Source organism: Staurois parvus, unplaced genomic scaffold, assembly GCF_062004578.1.
Source record: "Staurois parvus isolate SC_StPar_1 unplaced genomic scaffold, SC_StPar_1.0 ptg000006l, whole genome shotgun sequence".
Taxonomy (NCBI): Eukaryota; Metazoa; Chordata; class Amphibia; order Anura; family Ranidae; genus Staurois; species Staurois parvus.
In genome coordinates this window covers 11,372,202-11,389,497 of record NW_028317802.1, presented here as the reverse complement: position 1 = coordinate 11,389,497, position 17,296 = coordinate 11,372,202, and the positions used below count along the sequence as shown (strand labels likewise).

Here is a 17,296-nt window from a genome sequence, read left to right as displayed (position 1 = left end):
AATATTTAAACATATATGAACATAACTTTACACACATTATGTATTATTGCATAATACATAGTATAAATTTAGGCTTACAGACAATTAAATATGGTTTATTAAAGACAAGCTTACTGTTGTTAAATGCAATTTGAAAATCATGCAGTAGATGTCGCTCTATACCAACTAATTGCAGCAGGGCAAAGACAACATACTGTATATTACCATTGTTGCCAGCTAGACAATTTTCTGTAGGGGTTTCGGCCATGATAGATGTCTTTCCTTGTGATGTGGATATTCTTACAGGGTGAATGCCTTATTTACCATCTTCATCATCAGTGAATTCAAGACATGCTAAGGGAAAAGGATTTAAAAGAAAAATGCAGGCTTCTCTATTTGTTGCTGCTACAAATGTCCTTGGATGTGGCTCTGAGTCAGCTGCATTATATCATCCCGGAGGAATCCAAACACGGCACATTTGTTGGAAGAATTGCACAGGATCTGGGGTTGGACATAGGTGAGATTAATTCCAGAATGTTACATGTTGTCTCTAGAGATGATAAGGAGTATTTCCAGGTGAATCTGCAAAATGGAATTTTGTTTGTTAAAGAGACAATAGACAGGGAGCTGCTGTGTCAAAATACACCATTCTGTACCATTCCTCTGCAAGTTATTGTAGATAAGCCTGTGCAAATGTATCGAGTAGATGTTGAAATAGAAGATATTAATGATAATAGTCCCAAATTTTCTTCCATTATGAATAATTTAGTAATATCTGAGCTGATTCCTGCAGGCGCTCGTTTTCCACTGAAAGTTGCCATTGATCCAGATCTTGGAACAAATTCCATTATTAATTATGAGCTAAGTCCCAGTGATTATTTTACATTAGATTTTCAGAAATATATGAACCAAATCAGATCATTAGAACTTGTACTTAGGAAATCTCTAGACAGAGAAAAGCAGTCTGTTCACAATCTCATACTCACAGCCTATGATGGAGGCAATCCTAGACTAAGTGGTACAACCCAAATAACAATTAATGTTGAAGATCTTAATGATAATGCCCCTTTATTTGATAAGCCATTTTACCAATGCAGCATAACTGAAAATGCTTCTAAAGGGAGCTTAGTCTTTAAGCTGAATGCTACCGATTTGGACCAAGGAAAGAATGGGGAAATATCATATGAATTTGGGGATATGGTGATGGAAGAAGTGATTAGAGTTTTTAGTCTTGATAAACATACAGGAGAAATAAGAGTAAAAGGTGAAATTGATTTTGAAAAGACCAACATGTATGAAATTCAAGTTGATGCAGTGGACAATGGGGATAATCCAATGGTTGGACATTGTAAAGTTCTAGTGACTGTTGTGGATGTCAACGACAATCCTCCTGAGATGACAATTACATCATTATCAGTTCCTGTTCCAGAGGACTCTCCACAAGGGACAACTGTTGCAATTATCAGTATACATGACAGGGACTCAGGATCAAATGGAAAAGTTCAATGTCACATTTCCGAACAAGTACCATTTAAAGTAAATCCAGCATTTATGGGGGATTTTTCAGTGACAGTAAATGGACCATTAGATCGGGAAAAAAAAGACAAATATGAAGTTACAATTACTTCAAGAGATGAAGGCTTTCCAGCTCTATCAGTTTCAAAAAGTATAAAAGTTATCATAAGCGATGTAAATGACAACGCACCTCAGTTTATTCAACCTAGTGATATGATTTTCATCAAGGAAAACAATGCACCAGGTTCTTATATTTACACAGCTTCAGCATATGACCCAGATATAGGCCAGAATTCCTTCATCACATATTCAATTGCAGATGGTAACATTGATGGCATTCCCATTTCTTCCTATATCTCCATCAATCCGGAGAATGGGAAGGTTTTTGCTTTAGTGTCATTTGATCATGAACAAATCAAATATTTCCAGTGCCACATAAGAGCAACTGATGCTGGTATACCTCCACTCAGCTCTGACCAAACATTAAACATCTTCATTGAAGATATTAATGACAATGCTCCAATGTTTTCTCCACTTTATTCTCCAGCTACTATTATGACTCCGAAGTCTGCACAAGCTGGATATCTGGTAGCTAAAATTAGAGCAGTGGATCTAGATTCCGGATACAACGCTTTGATGTCTTATAATTTTAGGGAACCACCAGGAAAAGATCCCTTCATTATTTCTCAACAAACTGGTGAAATAATTTTAAAACGTTCATTTGTAGAATCAGATAATGATGAATATCGATTACTAGTAATTGCTAAGGACCATGGTGAACCGGTCATGACAGCGCTAACACAAGTAATTATTTCTTTGGTGGAACCAGGAGAAGAAGTGAATTTGGATAATCGTAACTTACAGAACAACAATGATGACTTTTCCACCACAAATATTTATTTGGTTGTTGCGATCTGCATAATCTCAAGTATATTTCTCATCACATTAATTGCCTTCACTGTTTTAAGATGGCAAAAATACAGAGAAGAGGTCAATAATTTGAAGGAAAATTACAAGATTTGTTCCAATACTGGAGGCAGTTGGATGTACTCTCAACATACTCAGTACAGGGTGTGTTCAAACTCACACCAAGCTAAGAATGACCTGATTGTTTTCACTCCAAATAGTTCTCAGGCCCAAAGCAACGAAGAGAATGTGAACCAACAAAGTGCTATAGTATATTCCTCAAGCAAGGTAAGGTCACTTGAATACATTCCATTGTAGATGTACAGCATACACATTATTCACATTTTAAGCATGTGAATAAATCATGCTTATGTATTTGTTATTTTTAGTGAATGTTTTTTCAAACAAGAACATGTAAACATATTATGCCTTGTCCTGCCTCCTTATGAGGCTAAATCAGATTTTTGACCTTTTTTGTAAGGGAGTGATATTTATATGGGTTCTGGTGGAATAACATAAGATACAGTACATTCAAGAAATTTGTGTAAATTGTACTGACCTCCAGTGAACAAATATGTGTTTTTCTAAAGAATTTGGGCAGAACTCCTCCAACCAAGCTAGAAAGAAGGTGTGATTGTGAAAAGGTTATGAAGCCTTACTAGTACATGGGATTGTTTCCCAGAAGTCATCAACTTAAGAACAAAGTCAAAATGTGTAAAAAATAATCTCCATCTAGGCAAAATATCTCTAGCATTTTTAAGAAAATGGTTATTGAGGTGAGGGTAAACTATTATTTATGGAAAAAAAACTGAAGGAAAATCATAATACATTAGTCACTTTTACTGTTTTACAGTTTTGTTTAATACAGTATCACTTACAATTTCACACATTACTGCTATCCTTTGCATGTGGGGAAAAATTCCAGTTGAAAGGTGTATCATAAAAGCTTTTTGAGGGCTTGTTTAGTGTATGTCCTCTAGTGGATTACACTCTATATTTTGGGTTTATGTTTATTGCTGTGGTCACTTGCAGTATGAATCAATTGAGGGTTTGGATGCCTTCCGTTGCCCAAACCTGTTATTCTTGGCTAATGTTGACCTAATAAAGTGTTGTTGGCTAGGATTCTAGGATTAATCCAGAGTAGTCTGTATAGTGACACTTTACAGCAAAGTTGTGGCTCCCTTAGGGTCATCAAGTTCCAAGATCTATTAGTGGCAGATGAAAAGAAGATATTTTTTATGTATTATTATAACCGTATAGGTTTGGATGAGAAGGTAGAAGGAACTAAAAAAATCAAAAAAGCCCTCCAACCGAATCAGAGAGGGATCATGCAATTCTTTCCTTTATGCCCCATCATCTAAATGCACATCCAGAACCTTGTAGTACAAATATAGCCTTATAATATAGACCGATTTATTCCCAACCAAACCATTGGGGATATGTGATAGAATGAGACATGCTGTAACTTCTGTTCTAAGAATGCTTTAATGTGATATGCACCAACTCAGTTAAAGGTATTTTTTTCATTTATTTTCTTCTACTATAAGCTCTATAGGTAAACTGTCTCATTGAGTCCCAAGCGCTAATCTATAGAATTCATGGTTGCCATACATTGAACTGACAATGGCCCAAAAAGCCTGACACTGCTGTATGCAGTCTGGAATAAATGTTTATTTGGCTACATTTGCACATCATGCCAGCTGTTTAATTTTTTTTTAGATATGTGATGGAATGAGACATAATGGGGTTTATTTACTAAAGCTGGAGAGTCCAAAATCAGACTCCCTTCTGCATAGAAACCAATCAGCTTCTAACCTCAGCTTGTTCAATGAAGCTTTGGCAATGAAACGTGGAAGCTGATTGGTTTCTATGCACAAGGGAGTCTGATTTTGGACTCTCCAGCTTTAGTAAATAAACCCCAATGTGTTTAAAGCCTTCAATGACTGCATACAGATAGGGCTGTCATTAGTCATCACAAAATGTAATACAAATGCTAGTCTGTCCACCCTAGTCCACCCTTCATCCAAGAGCAATGCAGAGCTACAATACAAAAACTCCACACGTACAATATTTAATGACATTGTGCCCTTTAAACTTGAAAAAGTCAGAACTAAAATGCAGTTGCTCATTAAAAGATACAAAAAACAGTTTTTACTGCAATACTTATCTTTAGTCTGGAGCTGTTCCATGTAGTACTTCTTTTCTACCTCTAGATGCCCCAGGTTTTTTGGTGGTTTTTTTCAGCCAATATGATTGAACCTACTTTATCTGAGACCAATATATCGTGTACCCTATCCCCAGCATCTGAGTGGATCTTGAAAAAGAATCGTAGGGTTGTACTTATATCTCTGTTATTCACATTGTCCTTGGTCTATGGATGGCACATGAACTGATTGGCTCTTTTTGTTGCTTCTTTCTCTCCTACTCTAAATTTTAATGAACAGGGATTAAAAGCAGTTAATACCAAGCCAAATTCAGATATTTAAATAGCTTACATTTAAAAAAAAATGCATTCAATGATGTACTAATGAATTTAGAACTACATTTAGATTATTTCAGGTCTTGACATTCACTGCATATTATATCAACTGCTAGTTATATCCAGTGTGATATTAATTAATGGAGAAATCCAAAAACTGAAATCGTAAAGATTTAAAAATACTGTATGTTAGTGATTTCCTCAAGGCACATCATATTATTTCTCCATCAAACTCAGTCTGGAATTGTACACTTTGCAAGTTATTCTGCACACATACTACTAAGGATTCCATGATTTTTCTTGGAGTATGTCAAATTTCTGTACTCCTCATCCCAGCATTGGCAAGAGTTCAGCATTCAGGAATTACATAGTATCCATTAAAAAATATTTGCTTTGAGGATCCCCACATTGGAAGGGCAGAGGAATTGTTATAAATTTGTTTAGTGGAAGTCATGTACCACCGCACTGGGTGAAAAAGATTTGGTAATCAAAACTCACCCAGGAATCTTTTCACACAAGCAAGAAAACACAGTAAATTTGGCTTACCTAGCTTTGTGGCAGACCCTTAATGTAAGCCAGTCACATTTTCTCAAAGGAACTGGTGACATGATCTAAAATATCACTTGCTACTTTACAATTTATTCAGCAGAAAGCATGCACAGAACACTCAGTGAGATCAATTTGTATACTCTAATCAGGAAGTATAGAACTTCCTTATAGCTCAATAATGTTCCAATAATGAGGCCACTTTTTACCACTTCATTAATACCACAAACCAACCACTCATCTGGCGAACTGAATAAAGAGGTCCACTCCACCAAATTTCACCAAACCATTAAACTATAATAGTTTTAGGTTGGTTACTTTTTAATTTTTTAATTAAAACATTAATAAATCATTTACATTTCGATTATATTTCTTATCTATGTATACACAATCTTTGTTTAACTAATAAACATTTAATACATAACAACACATTTCCAGAGCACATTTCTAAAAATGTTTTAAATATCTAAAAATACTTTACATCAGCAGTTATTTTTTACTTATTTAAACTTTGGAATAAGTCATCTGATAATGAATGAGCAACCACTTTTTGTAAGTCAATTTAAATTTCAGCTACTGAACTCTGTAAACAATAGACATTTTACTAAAGAGGGGATAATGAGTCCCTAGTAAAAATATGAAAAAGAGCCAAAACTCCATCTTCTATCTAAAAAAGGAGAATAAAAAATTATATGCAATATTTCATATTTAAAATGCTATGCAGTGAATTAAAAATATATTCATTATAGTTTTGTTGAAACATGACATATGACTAGGGATAATATTATCAGTGGAATACTGACTGGCTGAGTTAATTTATTTTCTGAAAATATTACTTATTAATATAAAATTAGGGTTACTATCATGTAATGTATTTTTTTTTCTGGTGGAGGACATTTGCTTCTTTATATACAGTATGTAGACTCATGGACTGTCAATTGGTCATACTATTCTCCCATTTAATGGGCATATGTCAACATAGATATAATGTCTTATTTATTAATACTCATGTTTGTAACCCAAATTAAAAACAAGGCCTTGTGGTCATAATTTCAAATGTAAATTTTGTGTAATATGTAACAATTTTCATGATTTATTCATATCATTAATACTTATGATGATTCTGTGGACCTTGGTTTACATATATTTATTCTGACTTCTTAAAAATTAACAAAATATGGGATTTCTGTAAAGAAGTATTTGCTTATCATTAGTGAGAGGCAAAATTTCCAAAGTTTCATTCACCAAATTTGGACTATCTTGCTCAAAATTCAGCAAACCCAAACTTTGAGCCCATTTAAGTTTTTGGGCTAAATCATGTTGGTATACCCTGGCAATTGTTAGGGTTAATAGGCAGGTTACTGTAAAAAAAAAAAGGAATGGTATGCTGGACACTGTTGACCAAATCTATAGATTATGAAATATAATATTTATCTGATATGATTTACTAAATTAAGAGTTGTTACCCAGAAGTGAAAGGTTTAACACAACAACCAAAAAAACCAAAAAGCTCGAATATATTCCAAAATTCAAACAGTGAGACAGAAAAGACGTAAGACAAACATTTAGATATCAGTGCAAGGGATATATTCCATAATTACTATGGAACTGGACGTACAGGTTCCATTCTCTTCCCTGGGGTTCCAAAAAGAACCTCCCTCTATCTAGTGTCTACAGATATAGGCCTCTCCTCCATTAATTTTCATGGTGTATCTCTGATTGGTTGTCAAATCTATTTCCTTTCATAATTGGCTAACTTCAAATCCCCTGTATATAACATACACCAACTCCCTTTAAGGCAAATCTTGGCACACCCTTTATGGAATTTAAGCATGCAAGTTCATGACCTTTTCCTGGGAAATTAAGTATTCATGAAAGGCTGGCCACCTTCATTGCATATCTAAATGAGGGATCCTTTGAAGTGGATATTTGTGAAGCAAACAGGTTTTGTCCCATTGTTAGATAAACTAACTCTTGCACTAAACTGTCTGAAAGAGGATTCTTAGCAAAGACTTCTGTTATACAGTAAAGAAGGTGTAATTAATAGAATATTCTCTTTGGCAACTATGGTATCTATAGAACAGGCATTTATGGGAAGACATATTGCACACCCACACTAATACAGCTCTAACTGAAATATATTCATAATTACAATATTATTTACACTGCTTAATGGAGATTTCACATAAACTCATTATCTAACAGTCCACCCCTTGTGGCCAGTGAAGCTAGGCCACACCTAAAATAATGATTCATGTATAATCTCCTTTAATATTCAGAATTTTGCCGTTGCCTTCTGAAATAAAAAAAAACTCTTTGAAAAGACTCTTTAAACTCTCCATCTTTATCTCCATATTAATAATAAGAGACAAAAACGAAAAACTGAGGATCTTGTTTCTCAACAGTCCTATAATATTAGGTCCATAATGCAGTTTTGATCATGTTGCACTTGCTTCTGTGACATCCTTCCATGGCTATTTTCATTTGGTACAGTGTATTCGGTAGAGGCCTGTGGATCAACTTTCCTGGCTTTCTGAAGGTATACTTATGCTTTATTATTGTGGACACATATAATAAAGGAAAACACAGGTTTCCTGAAGAGTACTTGTAAGACAGATTCATTCAAAGTAATGTTTATGTAGTACTTCTGATTATTATGGACCATTGTTGACAATTGCTATAGATGTACTGTGACATACTCATGAGACCGTTTTGCATTGCCACATTAACAATTTGGATGGTTATCACCTTCAGCCAGTTTCTCTGGTTTTAAAACATCCTCTGTCTCCAAGCATCGTCATAAGCCTGCAAATAATGCCCCACCTTCTGCATGTGTATGACTCTTCACTCCTCCATTGGGGATCTTGTTGCCATTGCAACTCACCATTAAACACTTTCCCTGGAATCTGTGTCCATATACAAACCCTGATGGGCTATAACCTTGTCTGGTGCCAAACATTTGTGCACTGAATTCTGTCCTTGGCTACTGGGTGTAGCTACTGTTTGAACCATTCCTTTAGCAGGCTAAGGAAGAGGTCATACCTTTAGCAGGCTAGGGAAAAGTTCCTAGAGTAGAGTAGGCAGTATTATATAAGCAGACAAAATAACATAATTTCAGAATACAGAGAAGTGTGATGTCACCTGTTACTTGTGGCTTCAGGAATAATCCAACTGAAGTACAATTGTACTATACTATACCTGCAAATTGACAATCACTATAAATCTCAAGTCCCAGTATATCTATATAATACTCAAGCAATACCCTTTGAACTTACTTATGGCAAAAAAACAAGAAACAAAAAAAATGACCGTATATGAGGAATGATAGATTCTAGGACTGTAGAGAGGACTTCATGTGAGATGTAGAGCTAGAATGAATACACAACTGTTTCTTAAACCTGGTGTTACTTTTACTGTTGTTGTAGTTGGCAATAGTTAAATGAAAATAAGGGAGCTTCACTACATTTATATAAAACAGTTATTCAATGTTGGAAGAGAAAAAAAAATGCTGGAAATTCACTTAAATACACAAAAATGCTGTAAGGGAGCTTTAATATTCTATATCAAACATTTAAAAAAAATGTTCTCCCTGTGCAATTTCAAAATGTTCTCCATATAATGTTCTCCATATCCCCCTCTTTTTCTTTTTGATTTCACCATCGCAAAACCAAACAACTTAAGAAGCACCCAGGAAGAAAAATTGTGCTAAATGGATAGACATAAAAAAAAGAAGAGAAAAAAAAGGCACAGATTTAATGCTGAATCGTCATAATTTATCCTACCCCTTTCTCTTTAGCTTCTAAGAGACTACTAAATCTGTATTCAGTCTCCAAAAACAAAATGCAAACTGAGTGAAAAAAAAGTAAGTAAATTGATCCGTTTTAAACTCACTTTGCAAAGCAGGGACACAAAAAAAATTTAAAAAGTGGAGGGAAAAAAACTTTTATTTTAGAGTTTTAGTTCATGCTTCTCCTTAAAACAAACATAAAAATTTTGCTATGCTTTAAGGTCATCTTTTCAAAGTATTTTACTTAGTCTGGGTCAGATCTGAATTATCCATCGTCCCAACTGCCATTAATTGAAACGATTCAGAGGCTTCTCCTTAAAACAAACATAACAATTTTGCTATGCTTTAAGGTTCTCTTTTCAAAGTATTTTGCTTAGTCTGGGTCAGATCTGAATTATCCATTGATGTTCTAGTATTTTTCCTAAAACACAAAACTCACAAACCATTAATAACCCCTCACTCAACCTCTCAAAGGTTCCCAATGACTAAACTAGTAGTGAATGCTTGGAACTGACTTCCAGCAGAGGTAATGTGTCCATCAACATTCAGTAGATTTAGAAAAGCTTGGGGACACACATATGTCTATACTCTGACAAAAAGGTTATACAAACAAAAAAATTCAAGAAGACCCAGACTCAGTGGGTTTCTAAGTACCTGAATTCTAGAACAACATGTAAATCTGCAGTATTTACACACATTAAAAAGAATAAGGACATGAGTCCATTTGGAAGAGAAAAAAACAAAACAAAAACACAAACATACTAAATCGACAAAATACCACCAGGTGCAAAATAACATTTTATCATGTATTTTCCCAGTGTCAGAGTGAATTAAAACTTCACTCTGAGCCACAGGAAAGAAAACCAAAAATATAATTCCTACATTTTCTGAGAGTTATTGTGATTAAAATGTTATATCTGTGCACAGGCTCATTAGCAAATAAGATAAAAAAAACCCACTTTGATACCAGTACTGAGCTCATTAGAAAAGGGACGGAAAGAGAAAAAAAAAAAGTAAATGTATGCGCGTAAAAGTGATCACATTTCCAATTGATGGCCATCAAACATTGGTGTGTTCACACCCCTGAAAAAGTATTTATTTTACACATATAGACAGTTCATACACATCCAATACATCACACAGGCACACCCATTAATTGCAATCATCCATTAAATCAAATACTTTATGGTCTGAGAAAGCTTATTCAGGGAAGCCAGTTCTGAGATGTTTTGCTTGTAAAGAGTTGGGGCACATTGCACGATATTGTTTTGATGGTAACAGTAGTAAGCAAAGGAACTCTCGGTACCCCAAAACTGCACCAAGACGCAAAGAAGTTTACTCTGCAAGGTGGGGCAATTCTCCCAGGCATGTTGGCCACAGTAGCCAAAGCCAAGTCTCTTTTAAAACCCAAATAACAAGGTTACAATCTGAGAATAGTCAGCTAAAGCAAGAAAGACATTACTTTATGGAGCAAATGAAAGCTGAAAATGGAGGTGTCTTCAGTTACGCAAAGATACTACACTGGGATGAACAATCATTTTGTTGATAGTCCATAGACAGTTGGACGTGTGGTATGAGTTTTTCCAATTAAAGTTCTTTGGCATGCATTAAGATTTAGCTACTGCTGTCAGAGATTTGGCCTCCGTATTTGGAACATTATTGGAGGACCCCGGCATATTTTTGTGTTTCCTAGGACAAGCCTTCATGATTAGTTTTTTTTTAAGTCAGGTGGGAAATAAATTCCAAATTGTTTTTGTAGTGTGTTAGTTTAGACCTGCATCCTATTCACCAATAAATGTTGGTGTGTTAGACCTATCACTTCTGGGTAAGAACTCTTAATTTACTAAATCATATCAGAGAAATATTATATTTCATAATCTATAGATTTGGCCAACAACACTGCCACAAGGAAAATGTACAAATGCAAAAAGAAAATAGCATACAGCAGGTAGAGGATCTTTTCATGTGGCTTCTAAGAAACCATTTAAAGTACACATTTTTTATAACAACATGCTTGAGGGATGTCTTAAAGCTGTAGTGGCAGCACATATTTGGCTGTTGAGTTGTGTAAACATTGGCAGCAGCAATACATTTTTAATATAGGAGATTTGGCAGAAATATACTAAAGAAAATGAGTGGAAACACATGTTTTAAAACAAGAATTAACAAAGAGCACTGTAAAACTGGCCAGCAGCAGGACATTTTTTTAAAAGCAAGCCTAAGCCTAAGCCCAAATTTACTGAAAAAAGGAGCAAAGGCTAAGGTATTATTCCAAGATTAATAAATTGCAGAAGATACTGTAGTGTACAATTAACCAGTAACAGGATCATTTCAAGCAGGGACAACAGGTCTAACTGGTGTATGCCTAACTTTAAAAAGAAAAACAAACTTTGATGATGCAGTGAGATGCTGTGAACAAAAGCCAACTTAAAAAAAACAGATGGATAGTAATAAGTGAATGCTCCACTTTAAGTACCTTGAACTTTAAAAGGCCATATTAACATGATGCAAAAATAAAAACCCAAAAAGGAAAAAAAATGGAAAGACTTGCAGCAAAAAAGCATCTTAACCTAAAATAAGGTCACCAACAACATTAAACAAAAACAGGTATACTGCCAGGTAAATGAAAACCACAAAATATCACCCCTAAAGCAAAAGCCCATTTTTTTTAAAATAGAGACTTTTAGTAAAATGTTTGCTGTGGACAGGACAACAGCTTAAAGTGACTGCTGACCTCACATCAACCACAAAATAAAGTGAATACCAAAAAGCCCCCCAATAATAAGAAATAATAATGGTAGAAATAGGCAGAACATTAAAGTGTAGTTTGATAACTGACCCTCATCTCTCTCTTTGCAGTTTGTAATATTTCCCTCTAATAGCTTCCAATGCACTGACACTATGACTGTTTGTTAATCCCCCATTTTTAGTGCTGAGGTTGGATGATCCAATAGCCCATAGTTGGTCCTTCTAAGCCTAATGATCATTGTTTATATTCACAACCTCAAGACTATTCAGCTGCCTTTTTCATAGAATACACAAGGTTTAAAAAGTGTTAAAACATATGAACCAACAAATAGCCTTGAATTGCTAACACGGTATTATATAGGATTGTGTTAATAAAAAAAATTGCATTACACTTCAGTCAGTAGAAGTGCATGTACATTGTTCTGTGAAACTGGGGCAAAAAAAACAAATGTTATTAGGCTATTTCCTGATCTAGTCCAAATTTGGCTACTTGATGGAGCTATATATCTTAAGGAACTGCTATAAATAACGTTTGGCCAGCACAGGAAATAGCTGAATAACTTTTCTTTTTTGTCCTATTCACACAGAATGAAAAATGAGGGCTCTAACATATGAGCCTGAAAGCATGGGCATACGGACGCGATCATTTATTAATTTAAATAAAAAATTCTCCTCAGGAATAGGTAGGAATTAGGTTAGTGCCCCTTTAAGAAATCTGACAGGGAAAAAATTGGGAAGAGAATAACCACGCGACCTTCGAAAAAGCGGGAAAAATCACGTGACCTGGAACATTCTGGAATTTTAGGGGTTCATTATATAAAGGGCACTCCGTGACAGATTTCTCACAGTTGGTCAGAGTTGGCCAATGGGCTCCCCACCCTCCTTCCCTTGTCGCAAGGCACTATTTATGTGGTTTGTGTCACCTTTTCTATAGAAAAGGGAGACTTATTGATAGAATTATTTCTGATAGCTTGAGTCCTTAATGTCTGAGCAAGTTTATTCATGGTTGATAATTGAAGTGTAAGAGTTTTGAATAAATTATATTGCAAATTTAATTTATGTTATGTGAATTACCAATAAAAGTGCCACAGCCAAAATTTTAAGCCAGAATAAGAAATATTGTGTGTGCGTCATTATTTAAATTTAAATAATTTAAGTATAGTTATTTTGGGGAAGAGGGATAAAGTGTGGCCTGCATTCCCCTGAATAAACACGCATTTTTACAGGGTGAAATGCTAAGTAATACACACCATAGTGTGACTATGGCTTCATTGAAAATAGAAAGCAGAAAATTACATTTCACTAAAACTAGAATTACATTTAGTTTTCGGCAATAGTTGTATCATTTTTTAAAAATAAAAAAGAGTAATTCACTATAAGTATCAGTGCATCCATATTTTTAAAACAAAGCCTGCTGTCTGAAGGATTAAATACATTTTCAATGTTTTATGAGCCCCACCCCTTAGCCAAAGTTCTGCAATTTAAAAGCAAATTTTTGTGTTATGAACATATGTTATACTCCACTTTCTAAAGCTCTTTATGCATCACATTAAACAAATGCATGCTATATGTACTATTATACAACAGAAAATTTAACGAAGTAAAAATACACTATGCTTTTACATTTCCATGATATGTGTTATTGAAACTAAGCACTAGATGTCACTGTCTACCAATATATAGTATCAAATAAAGGAAATTCATCTCTCTGTTGTAGCCAGCTCTATATTTTGCTGTAAGAATATCGGCCATGATAGAATTTCCTTTCCGTAGCATGGATTTTTAATCAGTGTGAATGCCTTATTTCTGGAAAGGATTTTACCTTCAGTATCAGTGAATTTAGGAAATGATCAAAACAAACCTGGATTATCAAGCAGGAGGAAGGTTAGTCATTTTCTTATTGCTACAAATGTCTTGGGATGTGGCCCTGAGTCAGCTTCATTACATCATTCCAGAGGAATCCAAACACGGTACCTTTGTTGGAAGAATTGCACAGGATCTGGGACTGGATTTAGGTGAGATTAATTCCAGAATGTTACATATTTCCTCTAGAAATGAGAAGGAATATTTCCAGGTGAATCTGCAGAATGGAATCTTGTTTGTTAAAGAGACAATAGACAGGGAATTGTTATGTCCAAATACACCATTCTGTATTGTTTCTCTGCAGGTCATTGTAGATAAGCCTGTGCAAATGTATCATGTAGATGTAGAAATAGAAGATATAAATGACAATGCTCCAGTTTTTTCCTCCATTGAATACAACCTTGTGATATCAGAGCTCAGACCTGCAGGATCTCATTTTCCACTAAAGAAAGCTGTAGATCCAGATCTTGGAACAAATTCTATTACAAACTATGAGCTCAGTGCCAATGACTGTTTTACATTAGATTTTCAAAAACACATGAACCAGATCAGATCTTTGGAGCTTGTACTGAAGAAATCTCTAGACAGAGAAAAGCAGTCTATTCACAATCTAACACTTATAGCTTATGACGGAGGCAAGCCAAGATTAAGTGGTACAACCCAAGTAATCATTACTGTTGATGATGTTAATGATAATGCTCCCTCTTTTGATCAGCCATTTTATCAGAGCAGTGTAATAGAAAATGTTGCAAAAGGAACTTTGGTTTTTAAGTTAAATGCCACAGATTTGGATCAAGGGAAAAATGGAGAAATATTTTATGAATTTAGCCACATGGGAATGGAAGAGATAAGTAGAATTTTTAGTGTAGATAAACACACAGGGGAAATAAGAGTAAAAGGTGAGGTTGACTTTGAAACATCAAATATGTATGAAATTCAGATTGATGCTATTGATAACGGAGAACACCCAATGGTTGGACACTGCAAAATTCTTGTGACTGTTATCGATGTTAATGACAATCCTCCAGAGATGGCAGTAACATCATTATCAGTTCCGGTGCCAGAGGATTCTCCCCAAGGGACAACAGTTGCTATCATTAATATACATGATAGGGATTCAGGAGCCAATGGAAAAGTAAACTGCTATATTTCTGACAAGACACCTTTTAAAATTAATCAAGCCATTTTGGGAGTATTTGCTGTGACCGTGAATGGGGCCTTGGATCGTGAAAGGAAAGATGAATATGAAGTTGTCGTAACTGCAAGTGATGGAGGTTCTCCTTCATTGTCAGCTTTAAAAATGTTAAACATTACTATAAGTGATGTGAATGACAATGCCCCCCTTTTTTTGCAGCTGTTTGACACAATTTTTATCAATGAAAACAATCCGCCAGGTACTCTAGTCTATACAGCAGCTGCCTCAGACCTGGATATAGAACAGAACTCTTTTATCACTTACTCAATTGCTGACAAAACCATTGATGGTATCCCTATATCATCCTACATCTCCATGAACCCAGAAAATGGAAAGGTATTTGCTTTAGTTTCATTCGATCATGAACAAGTCACACACTTCCAATGTCTCATTAAAGCATTTGATGCTGGTTTACCTCCCCTAAGTTCAAACCTTACATTAAATATTTTTATTGAAGATATAAATGATAATTCCCCTTTTTTTTCTCCACTTTATTCTGAAATGACAATTAAAACTTCCAAATCAGCACAACCTGGAAATCTGGTAGCTAAAGTAAAAGCGGTTGATCTTGACTCTGGATACAATGCTTTGATATCATATCATTTTAAAGAGTTTACCGGAAAAACAGCTTTCGCCATAGCTAAAGAAACTGGGGAAATAATCTTAAAACGTGCATTAACAGATTTGGACAATGATGAATACAGATTTCACATTGTGGCCCAGGACCATGGAGAGCCAGTTATGACAGCTGTGACACAAATCATCATTTTTTTGGTGGATTCAGTAGAGGAGGCTCACTTTGACAAGCCTGAGTCCAAAGACAGTTTTGAGGAATTTTCTGATACAAATGTTTACCTTGTTGTTGCTATTTGCATAATCTCAAGTATATTCCTTATCACTTTAATCGCATTTACAGTGATAAGATGGCAAAAATACAGGGATGAAGTCAAAGAACTGAAGGAAAATTACAAGATCTGTTCTAATACTGGAGGTAGTTGGGTATATTCACAGCAAACACAGTACAGAGTATGTTCAAATTCACTTCAAGGCAAAAATGACTTAATAGTGTTTACTCCTAATGCCTGTCAAACTCCAAGTAATGAAGAACAAGCAAATCAACAAGGAGCTGTACTTAATTCCTCATATAAGGTAAGGCATAATGTATATAAAAAGCATTATATTGCCACACAAAGAGCAAACATTATTAAGGTAGCTGAAAAGTTTTTGCTACTAACAAATCATGAAATGAGACAAATGATTCAAACATAACAATATGGTAGTAATAAAACATATACAGTATATATATTTAAAAAATGAGTATATATGTCCCACACTGACATAAGAGCAAACAATTGAAATAATAATAATAATCATCATAATAATAACATTTATTATTGTTATTAGTAGTAGTAGTAGTAGTAGCAGCAGCAGTATTAGTATTATTATTCATTATTATTCTGTGTTTCTATTAATTTACAGTATTGTTATTTCTTTTATTATTATTATATTTTTATATATGCATCTAACTGCCAACATTTAATGTAATAATAATAATATTATTATTGGCGTTAGTATTATTATTATTAGTAGTATTATTATTAATAATAATAATAATTAAAAAAAAAGTGTACCAGCTAAAGTCTGTTCTACATAAAATGGCCAATTGTTCAAAATACTATGTCTTCATCTTAAACAAGGCAAATCTTCTTTTTGTAGACTAAAGCACATCTAAGTTATAAATGTGTGTCTATATATTAAAGGTGTTTTGTGGTTAAAGATGAGAAGCAGAAAATTTGTATTCATGCAGTGTATTTTACAATTAATTACCCATATATTCTTCATAATGCTTACACATAATTAGACTCCATTGACCACCTGATAGCTCACTTTAATAATACATGTATGTATTCAACTTAGTTTGTACTGAACTATACTATATATTTTTATATATAAACACTATATTTTGAATGTCAATTTTTTGTAGAGTTAAAATCTAATATTCATTAAAAATTAGGTTAACCTAGAACTCTAGTAGAATATTACTATCCAAGCATTTTTACATTTTACAAATTTTGATGGAGTTTGATTTGGTGAAACTGTTGATGCTATACAATGTTAATAAAATTTAGTGAAATTCTGTTATTGATACATTTTTGTAAAACAATATACGTATTTGTAAGTTGTCATTTAAATACATTAAATTAATTTTTAAATTTTTTGTTTATTTATTTTTTTTCCATAATAAATTTTGATTTGGTTTTACAAATATAGTTACAAC

The 17,296-nt window shown here is 34.2% G+C and overlaps 1 protein-coding gene across 6 annotated transcripts in view; it reads left to right on the top strand.

The window, feature by feature from the left end:
• LOC149474338 (protocadherin alpha-C2-like) overlaps positions 1 to 17,296 on the top strand; it is a 371,807-nt gene that overhangs the window by 14,750 nt on the left and 339,761 nt on the right. The window contains exon 1 of one of the 6 annotated variants that reach the window (XM_089660490.1): positions 231 to 2,688. The exons of 3 other annotated variants lie outside the window; for them this stretch is intronic. In XM_089660490.1, coding sequence (XP_089516616.1) covers positions 331 to 2,688 — 2,358 coding nt within the window. In that variant the 5' untranslated portion in view covers positions 231 to 330. Of the gene's footprint in view, positions 1 to 230; positions 2,689 to 13,710; positions 16,168 to 17,296 lie in introns of those variants that run through there. 2 more of the 6 variants (XM_089659895.1, XM_089659637.1) reach the window with 2 other exon arrangements.